This window comes from Silurus aristotelis, assembly GCF_946808225.1.
Source record: "Silurus aristotelis genome assembly, chromosome: 9".
Classification (NCBI taxonomy): domain Eukaryota; kingdom Metazoa; phylum Chordata; class Actinopteri; order Siluriformes; family Siluridae; genus Silurus; species Silurus aristotelis.
Window position 1 is genome coordinate 23,950,584 of NC_139582.1, and position 27,052 is coordinate 23,977,635.

The 27,052-nt window shown below is 39.1% G+C and overlaps 1 protein-coding gene and 1 long non-coding RNA gene across 2 annotated transcripts in view; both read right to left on the minus strand.

Annotated features, from left to right (window-relative positions):
- The window catches only part of LOC310731566 (uncharacterized protein), a gene marked incomplete at its 3' end in the record, with an annotated part of 271,196 nt that overhangs the window by 139,041 nt on the left and 105,103 nt on the right, over positions 1 to 27,052 (minus strand). Inside the window, exon 2 of the mRNA XM_083551224.1 lies at positions 13,837 to 14,084. Within this exon, the coding sequence (XP_083407350.1) occupies positions 13,837 to 14,084 (248 nt within the window). The remainder of the gene's footprint in view (positions 1 to 13,836; positions 14,085 to 27,052) is intronic.
- LOC310731164 lies at positions 3,728 to 4,984 on the minus strand. The gene is made up of 4 exons (XR_014535089.1): positions 4,887 to 4,984; positions 4,402 to 4,557; positions 4,182 to 4,274; positions 3,728 to 4,100 (listed from the first exon to the last, which is right to left on the minus strand). It is a non-coding gene; the product is annotated as an uncharacterized lncRNA (long non-coding RNA).

Below are 27,052 nucleotides of genomic sequence, written 5' to 3' on the forward strand. Positions count from 1 at the left end.
TTCCAAATGAACATTTATACATTATACCTCATTTGTGAACTAAATACTTTTCCACAATTTAAATTATTGACATACTTAAAAACAATTACGACCTTTTCTAAGACAGCTACACTCATCAAATTATTTCTCTCGTGCTCTGCCCTCTTTTTGAAAGAGATGAAAGAGATGCTATTGGGTAGAAAGCTGGAGTTTCACTAATTGTTCTGAAAATAGTAGTAAAAAGAACAGAATAAAATAACAGATGCAACCAGGTGAAATTAGAAAGAACACACACCAGCAACAGAATAATGAAAATAAAAGTAGTGGTCAGTGCTGGTGATACCAAACAGAGAAGCAGTTACACTTTGACTGAAATCACAGCGCCACCAAGTCATGCAATATACAGAAACAGAAAAAGGAATATTGTTGCTCTATGTATGTAAAAGCATAGCAGGTGTCATGGCATAAACTAAGTGATACACTGTGTGCACAATTATTAGGCAAGTTGTATTTTTGAGGATTAATTTTGTTTTTGTACAACTACAGTTCTCTTGGTCAATCCAAAATGTTAACAAACCCTCAAACCTGAACATTTAAGTAGTAAGTGTTGGCTTTCTTAGGAGAATATCTACATGTACACCATTGTTAGACAACTATTAGTGTGCAGAATTATTATGCAACTAAATGAAAAACAAAGATTTTCCCATCTCACTTGTTTATTTTCACCTGTTAAAGTAAGAATAATAAACAAACTCAAAATTTACAAATAAACATTTCTGAAATTTCAAAAAGAAAACCTCATTGACCAATATCTTTTCCATAACAGTCACAAGCCTTCCATTCACAGAGTCAGTCAGTTTCTTGATCTGGTCAGAATCAACTTTTTGTGCAGCCACGGCCTCCCAGATACTGTTCAGAGAGGTGTAATGTTTACCTTCACTGTACATTTCCTGCTTAAGAAGGGCCCAAAAGTTCTCAATAGGTTTTAAGTCAGATGAAGAAGGGGGCCATGTCATTAGTTTTTCATCTTTAAGGCCTTTACTGGCCAGCCACGCAGTGGAGTACTTTGATGCATGTGATGGAGCATTGTCTTGCATAAAAATCAAAGTCTTCTTGAAAGATGCAGACTTTTTCCTGTACCACTGCTTGAAGAAAGTGTCTTCAAAAAATTGGCAGTAGGTCCGAGAGTTGATTTTGAGTCCATTTTCAACCCGAAAAGGTCCAACTAGCTCATCTTTAATAATACCTGCCTGTACCAGTATCCCACCTCCACCTTGCTGTCATCTGAGTCAAAGCTCACTGACTCGTTACTGATCCAACCACGGGTCCATTCATCCGGTCCGTCAAAAGTCACTCATCTCATCAGTCCACAAAACCTTTAAAAAAATCAAGACCCATTCTTGACGCTTCAACTTATGTGTCTTGTTCAGAGGTGGTTGGGTTTCATCCTTTCTTACCTTGGCCATGTGTCTGAGAACTGAACACCTCGTACTTCTTGACATTCCAGGTAGGTTGCAGTTGTAGACTATGGCAGCGTCTTTTCTTCTCGACAAGTTTATTGCGACCCTGTTGACTATTTGCTACAAAACGTTTGATGATTCTGTGATCACGCCCCAATATCTAAGATATTTCAAGAGTGCTGCATCCCTGTGAAAGACTTTTTACAATTTTTGACTTTTCAGAGTCAGTTAAATATCTTTTTTGGCCCATTTTTCCTGAGTAGAAGAATCTGCCTAATAATTATGCACACCTTGATATAGGGTGTTGATCTCCTTAGGCCACACCCTCCCTCATTACACAAATACACATCCCCTGATATGCATTAAATCCAATAAGAATTATAGTTTATACAGCTTGGATTTGAAAATTATAGATAAACTGATATGGTCAAAATAATCACTTGCCTAATAATTGTGCACACAGTGAATGTAAGGTCACATGCTGAATCTAAACCTGCCCAGAGCGTTACAGTTTCTCGCCAGTGCTGCCATTTCCTGTTCTTAAGTTTAGTATAAAGCGATTAATGTTTCGTTTAGCATTTAGTTTTTTCTCCCATTTTTTTCTCTTAGATTGCAAAGTTTCCTCCAGCTGAGCAACAAGTTTCTCCAGTCGCTCTTGTTCTCTCATCAAGTTATTTCTCTCGTGCTCTGCCCTCTTTTTCTCTTCCACACAGTAGTTGAAGGAATCCTGGAGCTTCCTGGTGGTTTGGAGGTGGTCATTTCCTCTATGTCTAGTTTGGTCTTCTTTTGTTCTTTCTCTATTTTCTTTCTCTCAAACCAAGACGTGTCTCCACTCGCTCTCAGTCTGTCAACAAATCATTTTTCTCTTCCTCGCAATAATCCAGAGAATCCTGAAGCTCCCTGAAGATCTGAATCTGTAACACGTTCATTTCCTTCATGTCTAGTTTGGCCTTTTTTTCTCTCTCTCTTTTCAAAGTGGCCTCAAGCTGAGCAACACATCCCAGCAGTCGCTTTTGTTCTCTGACCCAGCTCTCTCTTTCTCTTAAGTTCTACTGTTTTCTCCTGTTCCTTGTAGAGTTTCAGGGAAGACTGGAGCTCAGTGATGTTTTGGAGGTGTGTGGGGTTTCTCTCAGTTATGTCCTGTTCCCACTGCTTTCTCTCAGAAGCCAAAGTAGCCTCCAGCTTTTGCAGTCTGTAGCGGAATGGCTTTCTCTTTTTTCTCTTCTGTTATTTCCTTTATCATCAGATCAGAAAATGCATCCAAGTCTTTAATTACTTTCTCCATGTGTTCCAGCTTCTCCTTTATTCCAGCAATCTGCTCATATTTCTTCTCTCTTCTGGTTTGAAAAAACCTTCTTAACCTTCTAAAGAGCCCCATGTTTACATGTCTTTACTCGCACAAACCTCGGAAATGAGAGAAACAGAGACGCATTCTGACTAGTGATGTCCGGTTCGTGAACGAATCGTTTATTTGAACTGGTTCTTTTTAGTGAACCGGTCGAACCAGTTCACCAAATCGGACTGAATCGTTAAACAGTTTGCGTCTCAAATCAGCACTAATCAACAAAATTACTTAAGTTAAATCTTAAATCTAATCCTTGATGTTAAGCCTATATGTAAAAATCACTTTTGATGGATCCAATTTAGTCAAGTTACTACTACTAGATGTTATCAGCCCTGTTTTTCATTTACTTGCTTCAATGACCTTTAAAATATGACTACAGAGGCAGCAAATATGTAATAAATCCTTTTTACCATACTAGGGAACAGTTTACAGCAGGTGCCATACTTTAACAATTTTTGTTTGTACAAAACACTTAAACTAATGCATTTGTAAGCTTACAGTTTTCTGACCAAATTTACATGACAAATGTGTACCGAAACTTTTTACACAGCAAATAGTGAACTTGCTGCTTGCTATTTGTCCCTGACCACATGCACATGACTGCATGTGCTTTTAAGGAAAACAATGTTTAAAATAAAAAAAATTAACTAAGAACAAAAACTCAATACATCCAAAGCAGTGTAGCATGAACAAAACATGAAACAACTCCTAAATGAAACAAACAGGTTCGCATTCCTGCATGTACAACAAATGCAGGGTAACCTATCAATAACTAGCATAGTGTTTGCTTTTAATATTTTTCTATGAGATTGCTACATGCATTTTACTCCCCCCCCCCCCCAAAAAAAAAAAAAAAAAAAAAAAAAGCATGAAAAATTAAGAGTATTTCTGTGAACAATAAAATTGAGCTCAAATTTTCTTTCAGCAAAGTTTTTGCCCATTTGACAATAACAATTAGTAATAGTTATAGTTTCAAGGTAAAGATCAGTCTGTTCATCAGTCCTTTAATGTGGTGTAAAAAGCTTGGTCTTGAACTTTGTTGGAGAGTTTGTGTCATCAAGCTCCAGGAACACCTTTTGCAGGAGTTCAAAGGTGTATAAAAGCTCCTTAGGATAACTTAGGTTTAAGGCATATATTAGGCCAATTAGCAAATCAACACCATTAGCTACATTACCAAGATCTTCTAGTGCTAGAACACCTTTAAGAATTAGTCCAACATCTGCAGGGTTATCATTAACTTCACATCCTTCACATCTGATGACAACGCTAATCACCTTTTCTTTGAGTGCAGCTTGAGCATTGGAAAAATCTGCATCCTATAAACAGAACAAAGTACATTATAACATAAATACATTGTTATACACAAAGTCTCTGTCACAATATTGAGGCAATTATACCATGTACTCCTTGATTAGATTGTCAGGATCCTCATTTAGGTAGACAAACAGGGCTTTGAGGACACACTCCCTTCTAACATTAATGCAGACACACTAGGAAAAAGAAAGAAAATTAGCAACACAAACCTATAAACTACTACATTATCAAGTTAACACAAGTCATAAGTGAAAAACAACTGAAAACAATTGTCTATTAAAACAATTTTCATGGCTATCATACCTGTGTAAGTGGCACGAGAAGTTTTCTTATCCGTTGTCCCTGAGCTCCACCTCTCTTGGCAAAGATCTTCAAAAGATTTGGAGTGTGTTCATCCAGCTTTGAGTATAATTTTGAAATTAAGGCTACAGTTGTTATGCGAGCAAATTCAGCACAAACCTAAAACAGAGAAAAATGTCACAAATTAAGTATCCAAAAAATTCCAGTTGCTGTTCCACTAAACTGCTGAGTAATAAGTGTAAATCATATGGTTAAATAATGTATTATCATTAATACAACGTACACTACTGCATTTTATTTACAAATGGATAGTGCATTGTCTAGTGTAAAGTAACGAGTGTATTGCCTGTCTATCCTTTCAATGTTGATGGACCACAGACAGACCCGAAACTTTTACTCTAGCTATCTTGTATAGTGTAATGATTGAGTTATTGACATTTTAATATATTTAATTTAATATCCCACTTAAAGACATTAAGCTGAATTACCTCATTTTCTTGGAACAAAGCTGGCCATTTGCTCTTAAAGTTAGCAATAACTGGAGATTCTTTGATAACCTCTTGTCTTTTGATGCAAAAGAAATGTCCATTAATCTTCTTACAGTTTGCTCATTGTTCTTCTTCTTAACTTCAGAAAGACTCTGACTTGCTACTGTCAGGAGTTTCACCAGGGAAAAATAAAGGAACAAAAGTTAACTTCAGTCTTGGCAGTTGGCTAATACTGTTTCTCATATCACTGATGCAAATGGATGGACAAGTTAACAGTATACTTAATGTTAACGTTACCTGTTAGTTTGCCATTTACTTCAGTTGATGCCGCGGTCATCTCTTAGGATTAAAATTGTGCATTCTGTCATAAACACATTAGTCTCAACCGACATAATAAAACAGTGGGCTAATAATGCTTCTAAGACTGATGAAAATGGATGGACACGTACCTGTTCGTTTGAGGTTTATTAGAGAATCTATCTGACGCTCTAACGCATTTTGTGAATGTTGCCACCAGGATATTGCGTCACAGCAAATTTCTGCTTCCTTTAAATCATCTGTGGTTGCCGCACCAAGTGTTTTTAAAAGTATCTTCAACGGACTTAACAAGTTCATCAGGAAGGTCCGGAAGCACTCCTGCTATTGCATCCCCTATGTTCTTTAGCAGCTGTGATTCAGCCATATCTGTTAAGACACACAAACAAAGAGTTTGGTCTCTGGTCCAATGAAATTAAGGCATTCAGTCTGACAAGATGCTGTGCTTCAGTGGAATAATCTGGTAAACATTTTTCACATAAGATGACAATGGCCACAAGTCAATCAGTTCACTGATGAGTCTGCACTCTGTCTTTTTTACTGAGTACATGTGGTAGTAAGAAATAAATTCAGCATCATAAACTCTCATGAACAAAAAAATCAGCAGAAGTTCACCAAACTCCACTGACTCATCATACTTCATGACAAAAAACTGTAAGCAAGGCCATTGCACTGAACATCAACTGGAATCTTTGTATTCCTTTCAGTAAAACCAAAATGTAGGACTGCGTCTTTAACTTGCTCACTGTAAAGCTCCAAGTAAAATGGTGAGCCATCTTATATTTGCAATGCGGGAGGACTGACTGACCCAGCAAAAAGGAAGACCTGGAACATTTGATCTCTCTCTAAAAGAGTCAAGCACAGGTTTTTGAAATTTTTCAGATGCCTTGTGAATCTTTTGAAGTAACTGTGTTTGCTCTCAAAGCGCATCGTCCAAAGCCTGATGAGAGGGCCAAATTTTAGGATTAGCCCTGGATAATGTCCTAAGTAATGGTGTTTAGGTTTTAAGTTGTTATTAGGAAACAATGCATTTCTGATTTCCAAATATCCTTGGATGAGAGCATCCAGATAAGTAACCTGGGCCTTGGAAATTTGCTGAGCACAAATTAAGTCAACGATGTCCTTGAGCTGCAACGTTAACTGCCAGACATCATCTTGAGGGTTCTGCACTTTGTCTCCAATTATGAGAGGTAAAAGTCTCAAGAAGTTCCAATTTTGAACAGCTTGTCCACCAAGTTTCAATGTTTTTGGACTGACCTCAAAAGGCTTGGATAAAGTATTTGTTCCTTTGTATTTAAATTGCTTGATGCGCCTGTTCAGAACTGTGTAAGTGAACCATTTATTTGTGCAGATGAAATATTTGAGGTAAAGAGCAAGATCGTATGAGAGGACACCCTCAAAAATGTCATGACCAAGACATGGGGGCATGCCAGGTGTGCAAACATCAAAGTTGTGTAAAGAATTAAACACAGACCTGAACTTTATTCCCTGTACTTCTGACACGTCTTCTCTTTCCAGCTGTTCTGTGGCAGATCTATAGGTTTCTGGAGTCCTCTGAGGTCCACAGACTGCTGGATCAGCACAATGAAATTCAGTTCAAGTTAACAGACAATATCTGCATAAATACACTGATGAACTGAAATTTTCTGTAAAACCCCCAATACAATGAGAGCCCAGGTTGTCTCCAGCAATGCAATAGAAAGCTTCCATCACAACAGTTTTGTCTGCCATCGTTATGCCATTCTCCTCTAGTACTTTCAAATCGTTCAGGAGTTCTGAAAAAACTTTGTCATGGCCAAATTCCTTGAAATTTAAGTCAAGTGAAGTTTATTTCTATAGCGCTTTCACAACAGACATTGTCTCAAAGCAGCTTTACAGAAATCAACAGTCAAGGTGAATGGTGTGTATTTATCCCTGATGAGCAGCCGTGGCAAGACTGTGGCAAGGAAAAACTCCCTTAGATGTTATGAGATGTTATGAGGAAGAAACCTTGGGAGGAACCAGATTCAAAAGGGGAACCCATCCTCATTTGGGTGACATCAAGAGTAATAATAATAAATAATAATAATGATAATAAATCTTTCAACAATACAGAACAATGAAGAGTGAGAACTAACATGAGCACTGGAGTATAAGATTATAAGTAATGTTCTTTCTACAGTCTTATACAGTCTTTATGGTTATAAAACTAGGAGATACTAAGCAACTCATAAAATAGCTCAATATTTGTGATCATCACAGATCCAGCACCAACTTCTCCATGCCAGAGCCTTTAAACACTCCAGGAGGTCCAATGGAGAAACTCAACACATGAGATGGGATCCAATTGGCACTGGTATGTCTCTAGATGGTACAGGATGTTTGCAAGTTCGGCATCTACTTCTTCAAAGGTCCATAATCTTCATGAGGTGGACTGGTTAGATACATGGGAGCCAAACCATTCAGTGTTTTATAAGTCAGAAGCAGTAGTTTGTAGTCAATTCGAAACTGTACAGATAGCCAGTGTAGGGACGATAAGATTGGGGTTATAGGATTATATTTTCTTGACCTTGTAAGAACTCTTGCTGCCGCATTCTGAACTAACTGAAGCTTGTTTATTAATGATGCAGGACATCCACCTAGTAATGCATTACAATAGTCTATTCTGGAGGTCTTGAACGCATGGACGAGCTTGTTTCTTAGCTTAGAAATATTTCTACAGTAAAAGAAGGCTGTTTTTGTAACTTGGTTGATATATTTTTGAAGGACAAGTTGCTGTCTAAAATAACAGGTCTTTTACCGTTAAACTAGTAGATACAGAACATCTGTCTAAATGCAGGTTGAGATGCTGGAGCTTCTGTATACTGGTTTTTGAGCCAATGAGAAAAATCTCTGTCTTATCAGCATTTAATAGTAGAAAGTTATGGGTCATCCAATCTCAATTCTTTAACACACTCAGTTATCCGAGCTAATTGAGCTGTATCGCCTGGTTTTATTAAGATATATAGCTGGGTATCATCAGCATAACAGTGGAAGCTGATTCCATGCCTTCTAATAATATTCCTAAGGGAAGCATGTATATTGTGAAAAGCAGGGGTCCTAGAACTGAACCTCTTGGCACACCATAATTCACTAGCATTAGCCTGGATAGCTCTCCATTTAAGTCTATGAAATCGTAACGATCAGAGAGGTAGGATTTAAACCAGCTTAATGCCTGTCCCTGAATGCCGATGTAATTCTGTAAGCGATCGAGGAGGAGATCATGATCTATAGTGTCGAATGCAGCACTAAGATCTAGTAAAACTAACATTGAGATAAAGCCTTGGTCTTAAGCTAAAAACAGGCAATTAGTAATTAGATTTTAACTAGGGCAGTTTCTCTGCTATGATGGGGCTTAAAACCTGACTGAAACTCTTCAAAGATGTTCTCTTGTTAGTGGGAAAATAACTGGGCAGCAACAATCTTTTATAAAATCTTAGACATAAATGGGAGATTTGAAATGGGTCTGTAATTCGATAGCGTGTTTGGATCAAAATGAGGTTTCTTAATGAGGAGCTTAATAACTGCTAACTTGAGAGATTTAAGGACGTGACCTAAATGTAACCCTTGGTTAAAAAGGTATTAAAAATAAAAAAGGAACTGACTACGCCACCTGGGTTATTTATTCACCCAGGAAAATAGATTTAACCCAAAAGAATAATTAAACCAAAAAAAAGTTACAAAATTATGAAGGACCCTGCTGGTTCGGATGATATTAAAGACAGACGTGACTTTCCAAGAATAGTACAAATTTATTAAACAAAAGAATGCCTACAAATATTTTAATACCAATTACAGCTTACCAGTTATTTACCCACAATCGGAGAGACTAGATTACATCCTCTTTGTAACAAAAAGAGAGCACACAGCAAATCAGTGCATAATTCTTAAAAACAAGAATAAACCAAAAATAAACCCAAAACACACAAACAATCTCCCCTTCTGTTTAAGTCTCAAGAATCACAGCGCATCAGATAGTTACATGTGGAAATAGTTATGTAAATGGTACATACACTTATACACACGTTAAAAAGAGAAAAACAATCAACTCCCGATTAATATTTAAAAAGCGTCCAAGCGGCTCACGGAGCAAAAATACCAAGCCTGTTAATTTAATACACCTGCACAAGAGATAAATATCCAAGTCCTTACTCAAATATAGCACAGAACCGTGTCGCAGAATAATCTTTTAAAACACTCAGTAATCCAGCGGTTTACAACCGCAACGTCCGCTTAGTCCAACCTGTAAACCAACAAGCTACTTCGGGTTTATGAAACAGCGTGTAAAAACATATACGAAACAGGTACGAAACAGCAGCTAGCGCTCTTTGGCGCGCACCTAAAAAAACAAAACAAATAAAACATTTCAAACAGTTTCCCCCTTCCCCACAATAACCCACAATAAAGTTGCTTACCTCACAAACGGGGTTAAACTATTGTCACTTTATGCTACCTGCGTTCATGCACACCTCCCTACAAACACATATTCAGACCATGATTAGCAACTAATAAAATAAAACAAGCGACTCACCAGGGGAAAACAACAGGAAAGTAGAAGATAAAAATATATTTATTTTTTTATTTTTTTAGCCACCCAGCCTACAGATAAGAAAGGCATCAACGTGCCCCACTAAACTGTGCTTTTTATAAAGCCACAAACACGCCGACATAATTTTGTGACACAGGTGTGCTCAATGTCAAAGCGCAACTTCACAGCAGTGGGCGTGTCTTCGGATTTAAAATGCACCCATTATTTATGCATGTCTATTTGTCTTCATTTTAAAGATATTCAACCGGTCACATAAAGATAGTGAGGAGTTAATAATATTGAGAAGAGGCTCACCAGCTGTATATAACACTTCCTTCAATAGATGAGTTGGAATGGGATCTAACTGACATGTTGTTGATTTAGCTTTGGTAATAACATTATACAGCTCTTCCTTTCCTGTACATGTAAAACAGTGTAGTTCTGGAGTTGTAGGTGAGATTGTGTCAGGAGATGCTGTCAGAGGTTGGACCGCCACCAGAGGTGGCAAAAGTACACACATCCATTACTTAAGTAGAAGTACAGATACTCATGTTTTAAAATACTCGGGTAAAAGTTGAAGTACTGATTATACCTTTTTACTTAAGTGAAAGTAAAGAAGTCTTGGCTCTGACATGTACTTAAGTAAAAAGTAGTTATTACTTCTACCTGTTTTAGCTGTTAACTGGACCTCACATCATATTAATATTAGATAGATGTGAAAGTGAAAAACTTTGCTGTTATTATTGTAGCATGGAGACTGCGTCATTATGGTTATTTTAAGTTTAAGTTTTTCTCAGGTTCAATGACAAAGCAAAACAAGGAATTAAAAAAAAGTTTAACATTTTATTTAAAATTAATTTAGACACTTAAGAACAGAATAGAAACTGATTATAAAAATACAGTGGGGTCAGTTCAGATGTAGCACAGTGCTCATTTAGTAAATGCACAGATAAACAATATGCTAATTGTGGCCGTTAATGTTAAGTTAACATTATGTCAAGTCGTCCCAATTAAAACACTGCATGGGAAACAGCTTTGGTGTGTTAGTGTCAGTGCACTATGCTACAAGATATTGTAAACAAGCTAACGTTCACTAGATAAGTCATATTTTAATCGCTAATAGAGCAGATTCATGGAAAAATTACATCGCTAATCAGCATTTTTGCCGCAACTAATTTATGAATGAGTCTGCATCAACTACATTAAAGAGAATCGCTTTATTTAAAGTGAATAAAATACGCTAGTTAATGGAGCTGAACAATAATTGAGCCGCAGTCACACACCTGACTCGTGTGTGTAGAGTAGGTGAGATGAACTGGGAAAGCAGGCAGTAAATCAAACCACTGTGAGGAAGGGGAGAGGGAACTGTTTCTAAATGCATTTTTGCGTTGTTTTTTTTGTACTTACACAATTATACAGGTATACATAGATATATTGTTTACAATAGAGAGTGCGATATTTTTTAGAAAATTTTTTTTGGGGGGGCACAACCCTCGGATGGGGGGGGACATGTCCCCCCCCCCCCCGTCCCCCCCGGGATTTACGCCCATGTTGTTACCTAATGAATGTATTTCAGCGGATTGAAAAAGACGCACAGTAACAGGAAATCGGTTGTTCGGCTGAAATCACCAAATCAATGGATTAAAACTAAAGTTTTGCCTGTTTTGAAAATGTAAGAAGTAAAAAGTACAGATATTTGTGTAAAAATGTAATGAGTAAAAGTAAAAAGTTGTCTGAAAAATAAATAGTGGAGTAAAGTACTGATACCAGAAAAATCTACTTAAGTACAGTAACGAAGTATTTGTACTCCGTTACTTCCCACCTCTGACCGCCACAATTGTTTTTTTTAATGTTATCTATTTTTCCAGTGAAGAAATTCATAAAGTCCTCACTACCAAACTGTGATGGAACACATTTTTCAGATACCTGATTTGTAGTTAATTTAGCTACTGTACTGAAAAGGAACCTGGGATTGTTTTTGTTGTTTTCTATGAGTTTGCTCAGGTGTTCAACTCTAGCAGCTTTTAGCGCCTGTCTGTAGCTGAGCATACTGTCTTTATACGCAATTCTGAATACCTCCGATTTAGTTTTCCTCCATTTTCTCTCCAGATTACGGGTTGTTCTCTTGAGGGCATGCGTATGACTATTATACCAAGATGCAGATGCTTGTTCTCTAACCTTTTTTAACCGGATGGGGGCAACAGTGTCTAATGTGCTAGTAAGGATAAGGTTTATGTTGTAAGTCATTTCATCAAGATTATTAGCAGTTATGGGTTTAGTGAGAAATTGAGATAAATCAGGCTGGTTATTTATGAATCTGTCCTTAGTGGTCGGAACAATAGTCCTACCAAGTCGATAACGTGGTGAAACACGGCTAATCTGCTCTACCTGTAGTGTGTACAGTATGAGGTAATGGTCTGTGATGTCATCACTTTGAGGTAAAATATCTATATCAGTGACGTCTGCTCCGTGGGATATTATTAAGTCTAGTGTGTGGTTAAAGCGATGAGTTGGTCTGGTGACGTTTTGTTTAACCCCCAAAAAGTTTAATAAGTCAACAAATGATAATCCTAGAGCAGACATGCCCAAAGTCCGGTTTAACGAATGAAAATACCACAAAGGCAAGCTATGAGGTGGCAACGCTGATTGCCAAGCACTGCAAACCTAAATACATTTGCATTAAAACCACTGTTTTTGAGCCAGACCTGCCCAGTTTACTGCAGTCGAGATCTCATTATCACCCTTCGCATTAATGCAAACATGTTATTTGTTGATTCTGTTGAATAAAGGTTTGAGTTTAAGTCAAATTTCATAAAATACTTGCATTCAATTTATTTTTTTAAACTACATTTATCCAGGTCAGGCAGTTATCAGATCTACCTAGCAGCAGAAAGCATAGCAAAACAAAGCAAAATAAAAGGAAATACAAAAAAGCAACCCCCTCCCCCATCGGTGGCATGTAAAATTCATGCTGGCCCGTATGACAATTTTTTTTACGTCAATAAGCCTGAGCCAAAAAGTTTGGGCACCCCTGTCCTAGAGCATTGTTTACATCATCTACATAATTATTAAAATCTCCTACAGGCAGCACTTTCTCAAAATTGATCAAGAGGTCTGAAAGAAAACAAGCAAACTCTTGAAGAAAATCAGTGTAGGGCCCTGGGGGTCTGTACATGGTGACAAGAGCAAGTTTTATATGCATGTCTGAAAGTACAACTTTAAGAACGAGCACTTCAAATGATTTAAAGCTGAATCCTAATCTCTGACTGACATAAGAGAGGCATTGTAAATAGTAGCTAAACCTCCCCCACGACCAGTCTGATGGGGCTCATGCTTATAAACATATCCTGATGCTGTAGACTCGTTTAGACCCATATAATCACCTGGTTTAATCCAGGTCTCAGTGAGACAGAGTGCTGAGAGATTATTCTCTGTGATCATCTCATTTACAATCAGTGCTTTGGGTGCAAGTGATCTAATGTTTAAAAGACCAAACTTTAGAACTTTTTGGTGTTTGCTTATCTGGATAACTGCAATAAGATTATTTCTGGATCTTGTGTATTTAATTCTTGGTTTTACTACACGAGGAATAGATATGGTTTCTATAAACTGGGCTGTGTGTGAACTTGTAACTATTTGGTTTGTTGTATAAATGTTCTCATAGTCGTAAATTTCCTGATGTCTTACCAGTCAGATGATGTGAAGTATCCTAGAGATGTTATCTGATAGCCCTGCTGCTCCAACTCTGCTCCCAGAAACAGTTCCAGTTATTAATAAAGAGAAGTTTGTGCTCTCGACATCATGACTGTAAGCATTCATTTAGTGCAAAGAGTCTACTAAACTTCTCAGCCCCTCGCTGGTAAGTGGGAAGAGGTCCTGACACTATGATCCTCGTTGTGGGTGATGTGCTGCGTACCGTCTCCACCAGGATCCTGAAATCCCTCTTTAAGATCTCCGTTTGCCTCAGCCGGGTGTCGTTCGCTCCAACATGAAGAACAACCGCTGTGAAGTTCTCGTTCAGGATCGCGGGTACCTGCGCAGCGACATCGAGAACACGAGCACCAGGAAAACAGCGAGTGTGCACCTTACCTTTGTCTCCGGTAGCGCGGACATGCCGGACGATGGAATTTCCAAGAATCACAGTATGACGTTCCGTCTCGCGGAGAGGGGCGAAGCGGTACTCGGTCGAGATCTCGAAGGCTGGTGGTGGTGGCGGGGGAGACGTCCTCGACCGGGGCTTCGCTCATGTCTTCCGCTGCTGCAGCATCCAGGGTCCGTGGTGCACCGGTGCCGGAGTGAACGATACCTGGGCGGGCCACGTTGTAGGTGCGCTGGGCCTGGAAAGAGAAACACGCAGAGTTGAGGTGCTGGGAGCGTTAGATTCAACCCAGATGAGTAAGCGTCCGCCCGGGATGTTTCCAGCGCCGCTTTCCGCTCTCGCAGCTGGGCATGCTTTGCCTGTTTCTCCAAAGCCTCCATCTCCAACTCCACCGTTTGCAACTCGAACGAGTCCTCACCTGTGCTCAAAGGCAGACACACAGCCGGCATAGTGCTTATAATAGCAGATAAAGTTAAGATACAGAGATGTGATACAGTAAAAGGCAATGAATATAGTCAACACTAGTGATAGTCGAGTTAACTAACTACAGGCACAAGTCAGGAAGACAAAACACAATTTAGGATTATTAAAAGAGGAAAAAAGGAGAGATAAATAGTAAAGTTTGTTTGAAAACGGCGAGAGAAATACAAACACAGAACTTGCGGCAAATAAGTCAAACAAGCTACGTCAGAGAGCCGTCATGAGACAAAACACTTGGCCAGTTTGGGGGCATCAGGAAAGTCTGCAGAAAAAAAACAAAACGTTACCACAGACTGAAAATACACTGTTTAGATAAAATACATCACCAACAACAAGATACAATTGTCTTCTCTCTCTGTATGTTTCTTACTTCAGTGTAGAAAACTCTTAGTAAGGAATCTCTTTTACTCCATCACAGGTCTGCACATGCAACAACTGCACTGTTACATCATCACTTCTACATGAGCTCTTCTACAGCTTACCGGTAAGTGTGCCATTACTGCCACCTAGCGGAAAATTTACAAATACACTCATCATGACAGGTAAGTTCACACCTGTATTGTATTGTATTGTATTGTATTGTATTGTATTGTATGTCAAAGAAATACTAAAACAAATAGAAGGCAAAGAAGAATAAGTAAATGACTGTTAATTGGTTTTCATAGAACATGTAGGAATTTGAAGCAGAAGTCAGAACAAGAAAAACACAGGTAGAGACGGGACAGAACTCACTATTTCTAGTGTGTTAAAACAAATCCAGACCTGGATGGTTGCCCTACCGATTTAACAGCATTTGCTAACTTTTTTCTTTCTTGCAGTGAAGAATCACTTACACCCTGTTTGCTCTCTAATCAGACTGACGACATAAATGAGGTTGGAATGAACACAGAAGTGAAGTCGAAGTAGATTCTAAGTAAAACTCACAAACATGCATGCGGTTTTTCACCATTCATGGTGAGATGTTCAGCTCTGCATAGATCACTTTCTAAATGTGTGAGAGATTTTGGGCCCTGGATAAAAAAATGTACGGAAACAACACGCTGGCAACCGAACCTCAGACCCCACTGTAATGTAGAACACAGACACACTGTATGACATTAAATCAGTTCACATTTATTAACAACATCCTGACTTCCCAAGCCATGGCATAATGACACCAGACTCTTTCTCCGAATAATTATAGAGGATCCTCACATACACAAAGCTTCTGTGTCTAAACTGCAATTTGTATAACAGGTAAAATTCTTGAACAATGAACAATGTAAAACTTTAATTTTTTTAAATTAAATTAAAAAACAGAGGCAGGCAAAATATCCCTGTGCCCAAAACTAAGGAACAGCTCATGTATTTCCTTGGAATGTGGTTGCAGGAATTTTCAAGACTGGAAGCTTCCCATATGAATTATCGGGAATATTTGGGTATTAACAGGAATTAATGAAAATAAAGTTGGTTTTTACAGAATTCCAAGTTATCCTATAACAGGGAACTTAAATGTAGTTAAAAAAAAAATAACCTGCTTGATAATCAACCAGATTGAATGCAGTTTCAGTTGAATTTCTACCTGCACATTCATCAATCACATGCACACAGCACACTTACTGCAGGGCTCCTGAGGCCGTACCCCTACATGCACTGTGTTTTCTTCATGTAAACAATGAGTCATGATTTTAAATAGGTTAAAAACCACTGCCTTATGGGTAATAAAAGACAAATAATCAGGATATCAGGTCTACATTCCTTACTATTGAAGTAAACAGGACCAATACAGAACAGTTCATTAGACAGGAAGTCACTTATAGTTACTCAAGTTTAGTAATGAAGTACATTTACTCAAACACACACACACACACATACACACATACACACACACATTCAGTACTATTCAGTAGATTAAATCAGAACACTGATAGGAAGGCATCCAAGATGGCGCCGCTATGTTTGGCCTGCCACTTGCTCCTCTGTTTTTTCATGTTTATTTTTGCTACCGTCTCGTCGTTTATTGTGTATGATCGCACCACGCTGCTGGAACTGTGTTTTACAACTAATCGCCTCTTAAACACCCAGTCATTTAGACCATCACCGCCACTGTTGACATTAATTCCTCCTTTCCTGTTTGCTACCAGGCAGGAAGCGCCGCAGGAGGCGTGGTCGGAGAGGCGGGTTACATGCCAGGCTGAGGACTCACCTGGATTCTTCGTCTCCGAGGCGTAAAGATCAACTAGGATTTGGCAATGCTAGAAGATCGCGGGAATGCTACCGATGGCTCCGGCCGGTTGGCTTCAACACTGGTGTTCCATTTCAGTGTCCTCGCCGCATTGAAACATCCACTCGGGGTTGTGTCCAAGAAAACCTCTGTCCAATTCCTCGTGTGACATCGTCGCCTGGCAACTCGTCCACGTTCCGCATGGCACTTTGTAACACCAGATCACTAAACAACAAAACATTTGTCCTCAATGATGTCATCTCCTCTCACAATCTGGATTTGTTTTTCCTCACCGAAACCTGGCTTCCTCCAGATGACGTCAGCGCCTTTTTGGAAATCTGAAGCCACTATACACAGACAGTCCCTGAAGTGCCGCCAGCTGTCCACTAAAAGGTTTTCCAGCTTCGAGGTACAAGTATTTGTGCTCACTCTACCCTGTCCGATCGTATGTGCAGTAATTTACCGGCCGCCCAAATCAAACAAGGATTTTTTAATTGAGTTCTCAGAGCTTCTGTCAGAGTTTCTAGCAAAGTTTGACAATGTTCTAATTTGTGGTGACTTTAACATTCATGTTTGCTGCCCCTCTGATAAACCTGTATATGATTTTAATGATGTTGCCATGTCTACTTGTGCGGCCCAAAGTGTGCTAGGGAACTTTGATGCTGTTACTCTGGTGGACCTCAGGAAAGCTGTCCACGAGTTGAAGCCCACCTGCCCCCTAGACGCTGTTCCTGCCAGGATTTTGAAGGAGGCTGTTGAATTTCATAGGTCCCATTCTTGTCTCCTTCATAAAAAGCTGCTTTAGCGTGGGTACTGTTCCCGCTGCTTTCAAACACACTATTGTTAGACCGCTGCTCAAGAAACCGAACCTTGATCCCTCCATACTATCTAACTACCGCCCTATATCTAACCTGTCATTTTTGTCTAAGTTGATGGAGAAGCTTGTTTTCACCCAGATTCAGTCTCACCTTCAACTGCACGGCAGGGGTGATACATTTCAGTCCGGTTTCAGGTCGAGACATAGCACTGAATCAGCATTATTGAGGGTCCATAATGACATTCTTGGAACCTAGGATGGTAAAAGCTCTGTGGTTTTGGTGTTACTGGACCTTACCGCTGCATTTGACACCGTGGATCACGCCATCCTCATCTCTCGTCTTCAACATGTTGTTGGTCTGCAGGGTGCAGTACTAAATTGGTTCTCTTCATACCTCACTAACAGAACTTTTTCAGTAATGCTGGATGATCATTCTTCCTCTGTCATCTGGTGTGCCCCAAGGATCTATTCTTGGTCCTATTCTGTTCTCACTCTACATGCTGCCACTTGGTCAACTCATCTCCAATCATAATGTTCAATTTCATTTCTATGCTGAAGACCTCCAGATCTATCTCCCTGTGATTCAGAGTAATCGTTCTGCATTGGACCCTCTCCATAGATGCCTTCAGGATGTTAAACAGTGGCTTTCCCAGAACTTCCTTCATCTAAATGAAGAAAAGACTGAGTACATCCTGTTTAGCTCGGACTTACCCAGCAGTTCTCTGAGTTTTGGTCCTCTTACACCTCAGTTTGCACCTACCGTGCGTAACCTGAGTGTTATTTTTGACCAAAGTATGCACTTCGATAAGCAGATCAGTGCAGTAGTGAAGGCGAGCTTTTATCAGCTAAGGCTCCTCAGCAAGGTCAAATCATTCTTGTCCAAAGCTGACCTTGAAAAAGCTATACATGCCTTCATCAGCTCGAGGATTGACTATTGTAATGCCCTTTACACTGGACTTAACCAATCACTTTTAAATCGGCTCCAAATGGTACAAAACGCGGCAGCTCGTCTTCTCACCAACACCTCCAAGTGCTCCCACATCACCCCTGTCCTCCGGTGCGGTTTAGGGTGGAGTATAAGGTCCTGCTGTTTGTGTTCAAGGCAATCAATGATCTGGCCCCGCCATACCTCGCCGAATTATTAAAGGTCTACCAACCAGCCAGAACTCTCCACTCCTCAGGACTTACTTCTCTGGTTGTTCCAAAATGCAAGTATAAAAAGTTTGGAGGCCGGTCATTTGCTGTCCAGGGACCAATGCTGTGGAATGCACTTCCAGCACACATACGATGCATCACTGAGCTGAGTATTTTTTAATCGCAGTTGAAAACTCATTTATTCAGACAAGCTTTTAACAGGTAGCCCTGAATCAACTGCTATTTTATGTTCATTGTGTCTTATTTTTTATATTCTTAAGTATTTATTTATTTTTTTATATATTACTTTTAATTAAAAATTTTTTTTTTATTTTACTTTTTTTTTTGCTTTACTGGAAAGTGCCTTGTGCTTCTGTTGGTGGTTGTAATGTGCTTTATAAATAAAGTTTGATTGATTGATTGATTTATACACACGAGCACACAGTATTAAACTGTGCTTTACAGTGGACTACTGTTACCCACACACACACACACACACACACACACACGTGCTCAGCTCTGCTCTGTGTCTTTCTCCTTTTTTCCTCGTCACCAGTCACTAAAACAGAGCACACTGATTAGTCCCATCAGCCACAGATCTGCTTCTCACCGCTTGTTTTCCCCTGGCTCCACCCTCCATTCACCAACCACCGCTCGTGCACACACCCGCTGCTCCATCCAGCAGTAGTGTTCAGGTGTTGTGAGGTGAATCCAGTGTTAACCCTGTCAGAATGACTGCTGAAAGATCATCCACTTTCTTGTGCCAATCCATGCGATTAATTATAAAGTACAGATGTTTAAGTAAATCAGGTTCTGCCCCACATTAACTGTCGGCTATATTGCTTTCAGAGCTCAAAATGAACAAAGCACTAAAGCTGCAAGAAAATACCTCAACTTCAGTTTCTGTCAAATTCTTTTTCTTTAAGGAACATCAAACATCACTGACTTTACTAAAGTGGATTTTAAGAAAAGAAAAATACCATCATTGAATGCTCTCTGTGAGACATTAAACATGAATGAAATTCAAAATCTTTATTTATTTAAATAAATAAATAAAAAATGAAGATGGTGAAACAACATGCACACTAAAGTACATGATACGTTTGAATTTCACCATCTTCCTCTATTCCTAAATCATTTTCCATTTCTTCAAGTTGCTTCAGCAGATCCTCGAAGCTGTCGACGTCAAAGACTGGTACAGAATCCAGGATCTCTGTGCTGTTGTGGGGGTCTCCAGTAAGATTCTGGTCTCCAGACTGGTTAAAAAAGTCACAATCCTCATTTAAAATGGAAAAGATGTCGTTGTTGAGCAAAGTGATTTCATCCTCGTCCTCGAGCTGAACCTCACTGCTTGTACAGTCAGACCCATAGCAGGTGCTGTAAACAGAAGTGCACAATTTTAGCTGCATATTAAAGTAAATGAGTGGCGATTATGGCGATTATTTAAGATGCAGAGTAAAACTTCATTTGCATGTCATTCTTCTGAAACTGTTCCAATGCAGTTTACTAACTCACTTGGTCTGGCAGAAAGTCAACTCAGAAACAGAAGGGAAAAGAGGAGGATCAAAGCAGAAGTCTTTAGGAGACAGCAGTTCTTGGTGGCTAAGGCCGGGGAACTGATCACTAACTTCAGGCACGAGGTCATGGACTGGTACTTCTTCTGGCATGTTCATGACTATATGGTGGTTTGGTTGATGATCAGATCTCCTCTGTGAGTCACTACTCTGCAAACTGCCTTTTCTCCCTCCCTTCTTTGGAAGAGGTTTATAAACCCAATCTACATGATAGAAAAGAAGAATTTAAAGAGTAAGAAGCAACATAAAAACAATAAAAGTGTCAGAATTGATGCATTTGTTTTGTTATTTTGACATTTGTCTATAAAGAAAGTTCACCTACCAGGAAACAACTGTTCATGTTCCTGTTTAAGCCTCCATGATTCAGTGTAGTAGAGTTTCTTCTGTTCTTCACTCAGTTTGTTCCACTGGATCCCAAGCTGCATGCTGATCTCTGCAGAGCTGCTATTTGGATTGGCTTTGGAAAAGATGGGCCGCTGTTTCCTCGCCCAAACCATGTAGGCATTCATTGGCCTTCTGATGTTACCTTTTTTTTTATCTCTGCACTTGGCAATGTTAAATTTATCTACAAAATAAAAAACAAACTTTAAACTAAACAGAAATCATTATAAACTTCTAGTTAAAACAGTGAACAGAACAGAGTCATGCAATACTGCACCAGTCTTAAACACACACAATGTTGTAGTACAAATATTTTTTTAAGTGCTGCATTACTCAGTCAGTACAAAATCATTTTATATTTCCTACATGACAGATTCATATTTAATGTGGTTTTAGGAACTAAATGATAACTATATTTAATTGTCTCTGTCCAATTACAATAAAGTTGAATAAAGTTGACAGCAGGAGAAGCAGCTGTAGCTGTTACCCGTCTTATTATCTGTCATTATTTCTCCTTCTTTCTTCTGAAAGTTGCTCTTTCTGGCTGAAAAATCTTTTTTGGAGTCTTGGAGAGCGGATTGTTCAAAACCTTGACGCTTATCACTAAAAACAATAAAAAACATTTCATCTGTTTGTTTGTGTTGAACTGCAGCACAACAAAGTTGTCATGACAATAAAAGCGCGTCCAGGGCGCCGTTTACCGAGAAATTTAATCAATCAGTGTTGCCTATGTCACAAAAGAGGCGGGGCTCTAATGATTTAAACGCAGAAGCGGAAAACAGGTGGCGTTAAGACAAGGAAGTGGTGTGTGATTGTAAACCCTTCACGAGTTCCTGTAGCGCTCACCTGTTTATACACAGTAGGCTATTAAAATATTTAGAATGATATTATTTAATATAAACCACGTGTTTGCAGTTTGTACTGTGATTTTGATAAAAAAAAAATTTGTTTAATTTGCGGTGTAATTAGTTTGTACTGCATGTGGTGACCTGTTGTTGTGTTATACTTAATTTTACCATTAGAGGGAGTAGAAGTGCATTGAAAATAGAGAATGAGAGAACACGTGATTAGCGCGTCTCAGATGTGTGTTATGAGCTATTAGAAAATAAATCATTAATTTATGGTATCTGGCCTCGATTCCTTTTTTTTCCTGACAACACTGCACTTTTAACAGACTTTATTTCATTTTCCTTAGATTATTCATTATACTTACCTTCTCTGAACACAAACAGATTTTTACTGAAACACATGGTAGTATTTATAGTCTCTTGTCATCCTTCAAGTATAATCATCTACTTATTAAGACGTTTGTAAGCAATAAATTATCATAAGAATTACAAGGTAAAGTAACTGTGATGCATATTTTTTTATTGAATAAAATCAAGTCCAAAAATGTATTTGAAAAAGAAAAAACATTAATAAAAGATGTGATTGATTTTGATCTGCCGCCAGTCTTTTTACAAGCACTTAGTGTTTTCTCAACTGGTCCACGACTACACCATAATATGTATGGGATTTTTATATTGGTATTAAAATAAAAAACTAAACTCCTATAAAATCATCTCAGCAGTAATAAAATCAAGATTTGGTAATTTCTGTAAAAAGCTTGGTGTGGAATGGACGTCTCTGTTCACCAGTGTACAGCAGCACATGGGGAGGACAACAAATAATGACAAGAAACAAAAAGTGACAAACTTCATTTAGATTTGACTTTTCCACCATCACCCTTATAGCTGACATGTCATCATTATAAACACTATAAACATTATAAACATCATTATGAATGTAACACTGATTTGAGGTGATCCATGAAAAAAAAAACTTTCTATTAGTCAGTTCTATAAATGTTAGTTTTAAGACTAACGAGGCATAAAAACAATTGAAATGGTTACACGTGAGATTCGTAACACCACTTCCACAAATACAAAGTGCCCTTGTGTAACATTTGATCAGTTCACAACAAAAACAACTTCCTCCTTTCTGCAAAATTTTGATATTCAAATCCTTGTTTGGTCAATTATTCCCTGGTTCTCCTACAGCCGATGTTCTACATTTACATTTACGGCATTTGGCAGACGCCCTTATCCAGGGGCGACTTACAACTGAGCAGGGGAGTGTTTAAGGGCTTTTGCTCAAGGGCCCAGCAGTGGCAGCTTGGTGGGGGTGGGATTTGAACCTGTGATCTTCTGATCCAAAGCCCAATTCCTTAACCACTGAGCTACCACCTCCCCACAGTGTTCTACTGTATACACAACACATCATCTACAGGAATCTTTGATATCCCCAGGCCTGAGGTGAGATACTGAACAGGAACGAGTGAGATGAGACTTTAAACTGTTGCTCAGAGACGAGTCCATAACATCATCTTTTCATCTTCTTCCTATTGATCTGTTCATCTTTTTCCTTCTCCTCCTGACCCCCTGGTGTTGGACAGAAATCCCTTTGTAACCTATAATATAATGCTGTTCAAACACTATGTGCTCTATATTCATCTCTATGTGAGGCTCATGACTGGTAGGAGACGAGCTGCTTGGAGGAGACCGAGTCCTCACAGGGGACGAGCTGCTTGGAGGAGACTGATGCTGTGTCCTGTCTCCGTCCTTCTGTGTCTGAAGAGACAAACACACAGTGAGACGCGTCTCGTAAAAGGAATCTATAATCAAGATTACCTTCACCACCAGCTTGTGTGTTTAAACCTGAATAAATCCTCTATTAAACCATTAAAAAAACAGTTTTAACAAGTTATCACAATTTATATTTGAGTAAATATTTGAACACTTTGTCTTTTCCTAACACTGTTTATCAGTTCATTTCTGCTGAACTGAACCCATTTTTCTTTCCTCTCAGTTTAACAGCAGTTACTGAAGCACACAGAGGAACAACTCAGTCATACACTAGGACTCATTTCACTACCACATTTATACCTGTTTTTACATCTTTATTATTTCCTAAAGTGTCCATTCACTGTATAAATGTAGATAAAAATACAGAAAAAAACGAAAAGCTAAATACAATTATTTAGCAACATTAGCTAGGCTAACTAGCCAGCTAGCTATAATTAGCTTTAATAGTTTTCTTCCTCAGTCTAAATATCAGATTTATAGTGAGCTATATGTAAACTTATGTACTAATGTAACTTATGTAATCTTATTAACTTAAATATAGTTTCATTTATCTTTTAGTCAAAAAGTAGACGTTTCTAATAAACTAACAAACACAAAAGCAGTGCTAGCAAACCCGGCTAGCATGAGGCTAATGATGATGTCTCCTACACCATTAGCCGAAAGGTTCATTTCTGCTCACTGCAACATTTATGGAAATATAATCACTCTTTATTATCATTCTTTATTTATTATAATCAAATGTATCCACTTTTTCCTGCAAGTCTGTGATCTTTATGCTAATGATCAGAAGTAAACACAAAATGAGGAACATCGCTTTTCCCCTCTTCACTCCGGTACCGATGGTTAATAATAATAATAATAATAATAATAATAATAATAATAATAATAATAATAATAATAATAATAATAATAAATGATAAACCCTGTGTTTTAAAGAGAATAAAATCCATAAAGCTCGGAAACTCACCGTTCCAGGTGTCGTACAGTTCGCTTCATCCCGGCAGAGGGTGTTTCCCGGCAGTACAAAAAGATTCATTTCGGTGAGTTCGACTCCTTAGATTCAGTTCAAGTAACTCGGTTTAAGAGAGTTCGGTTCGATCACTTCTATTTAAAACAATGAGGTTCAGGTGAGTCGGTTCACCGTTTCAGCTCGACCGAGCGTGTGGGCGTCTGGGTGTGACGTCACAGCAGGACGCGTTTATATAAGTCAGATCATGCTTTTGTTTTTCATTCGTGAATTTACTCATTGTAAGTAAAGAGACACTGAAATGGAGCTCTTTAGAAGATTTAGAGAATTTTTTCAACGCAGGAGACAGAATCAGTTTGCTGAAAAGGAGCAGAAGCTAAAACACATGCAGAAAGTAGTAACAGATTTGGAAGCTTTTAATATTCTGATGATAGAGAAGAGCATAAAAGTACAAGAAGAGAACAACTTTCTGGTAAAGATGGTGCAAGAGCTGGAGGCTACTTTGTCTTCTGAGCGAAAGCAATGGTACCAAGACAGAAATGAGAGAAATGGCACACACCTCCAGAGCTGGGGGACAGAACAAAAACAACTGGAGGAATGTGTTGCTCAGCTAAAGTTCAATTTGGAACTGGCCACCATGAAGCTCCAGTATTCTCTGAAACTCCATGATGAACTGCAGAAAACTGTAGAATGTGAGAGAGAGAGTTGGGCAAGAGAACGAAAGAAAGTGGAGGAACATGTTGCTCAGCTTGAGGCCACTTTGGAACAGACCACCATGGAGCTCCAGTCTTCCCTGAAAATCAATGAGGAACTGGAGAAAACTGTAGAATGTGAGAGAGAGAGCTGGAAGAGAGAACAAAAACAACTGGAGGAACATGTTGCTCAGCTGGAGGCCACTTTGTTAAATGAGACAAAGAAATGGGAGGACGAAAGAGAGAGGGCCAAAAGAGACATGGAGGAGAGGAACACCTTACACCTCCAATCTACCAAAAAGCTCCAGGATTCCCTTAATCTCTGTAAAGAAGAGAAGAAGAGAGCAGATCATGAGATTGATAATTTGATGAGACTTATAGTCAATAGTATGAAGAAGAGTGATTTTCTGTAGCTTGTAGATCGTCTCGTCTTTTGATCATTTTTATATCTACAGATTTGAAACTTTTAGGGTACATTTAGTGTGTTTGTGACCATTTTGCACGAGTCTCGCAAATGATTTTATTCTTCCAAAACCCACACAATCGAGTATTTTAACGACCGCACCCGTATTCACCAATCAAATCTTACAAATCCAGCAGTGCCATCATGCAGCATTACACACTGGGGTCACCACAGCATTTATATGTTTACAGTAATTACAGTGATCATTAACACCATGATTATGGTCGGTATATAAGGAAGTGCTGAATGTGTGATTAGAATCAGCAGTAATGAAGCAGTAATGAGCACAATATCTCTTATTCTTGAAGGGTGATTTGTCAAGAGTAATACATTTGTCAGAAGAACAGACATCCAAGAGTTGAAGTTGTGGACGGGACAGAGGGTCATAAAGCGCCCATAAGAGAATTACATGCTACTTTTTAGAGAATAATGAGAAATGTGGGCGTTACACATGTAGCTGAAGAGGGTTTATCAAGACTGTGTGTGGACTGTGTTATTGGGAACCTCCATGGAACTGCCTGGATTTATTTTTACTGCATAAAGTCTTATACTTTAACACCACAATCCTGGATTCTGAACTTAGTTTCTTTCTTTACTTGGTATTTTAACTTTGTTATTGGATTTGTTGCTATTGATAATAAATCACAAGATCACAATAATCCCATTACATGTTTGTGATTTTATTGTATCATGCAGTAATAATGTGCTTGTGCTGTATTACACATTCTTCTTCTTCCGATTTCAGCTTCTCCCATAAGTCTCCATACCCCCCAGTCCTATACATCTGCCTCTTTCACCCCAACCACCTGAATGTCTTCCCTCACCACATCCATGAACCTCCTCCTTGGCCTTCCTCTTTTCCTCCTACCTGGTGGCTCCATCTTCAGCATTTTTCTACCAATATAATTCATGTCCCTCCTCTGCACATGTCCAAACCATCTCAATCTCGCCTCCCTCACCTTGTCACCAAAACATCCTACATGGGCTGTCCCTCTAATAAACTCATTTCTAATCTTGTCCATCCTCGTCACTCCCAACGAAAACCTCAACATCTTCAGCTCTGCTACCTCCAGCTCCACCTCCTGTCTTTTACTCAATGCCACTGTCTCTAATCCATACAACATCGCAGGTCTCACCACAGTCCTATAAACTTTCCCTTTCATTCTTGCAGATACTCTTCTATCAAAAATCACTCCTGTCACTCTTCTCCACCCACTCCACCCTGCCTGCACTCTTTTCTTTACTTCCCTAACACACTCTCCATTACTTTGCACTGTTGACCCCAGGTACCTGAACTCCTCCACCTTCTCCACCTCTTCTCCCTGCAACCGCATCACTCCACTGCCCTCCCTCTCATTCACACACATGTACTCTGTCTTACTCCTACTGACTTTCATTCCCCTTCTCTCCAGCGCATATCTCCACCTCTCCAGGCTCTTTTCAACCTGCTCTCTACTCTCACCACAAATCACAAAATCATCTGCAAACATCATAGTCCAGGGAGACTCCTGTCTGACCTCGTCCGTCAACCTGTCCATCACCACTGCAAACAGGAAAGGGCTCAGGGCCGATCCTTGATGCAGTCCAACCTTCACCCTGAACCAGTCTGTCGTACCTACTGCACACTTTACTGCCGTCACACTGTCCTCATACATGTCCTGCACCACCCTCACATACTTCTCTGACACACCTGACTTCCTCATACAATACCACAACTCCTCTTTCGGCACCCTGTCGTACGCTTTCTCTAAATCCACAAATACACAATGCAGCTCCTTCTGTCCTCCTCTATACTTCTCCATCAACATCCTCAAAGCAAATAAGGCATCTGTGGTGCTCTTCCTCGGCATGAAACCATACTGTTGCTCACA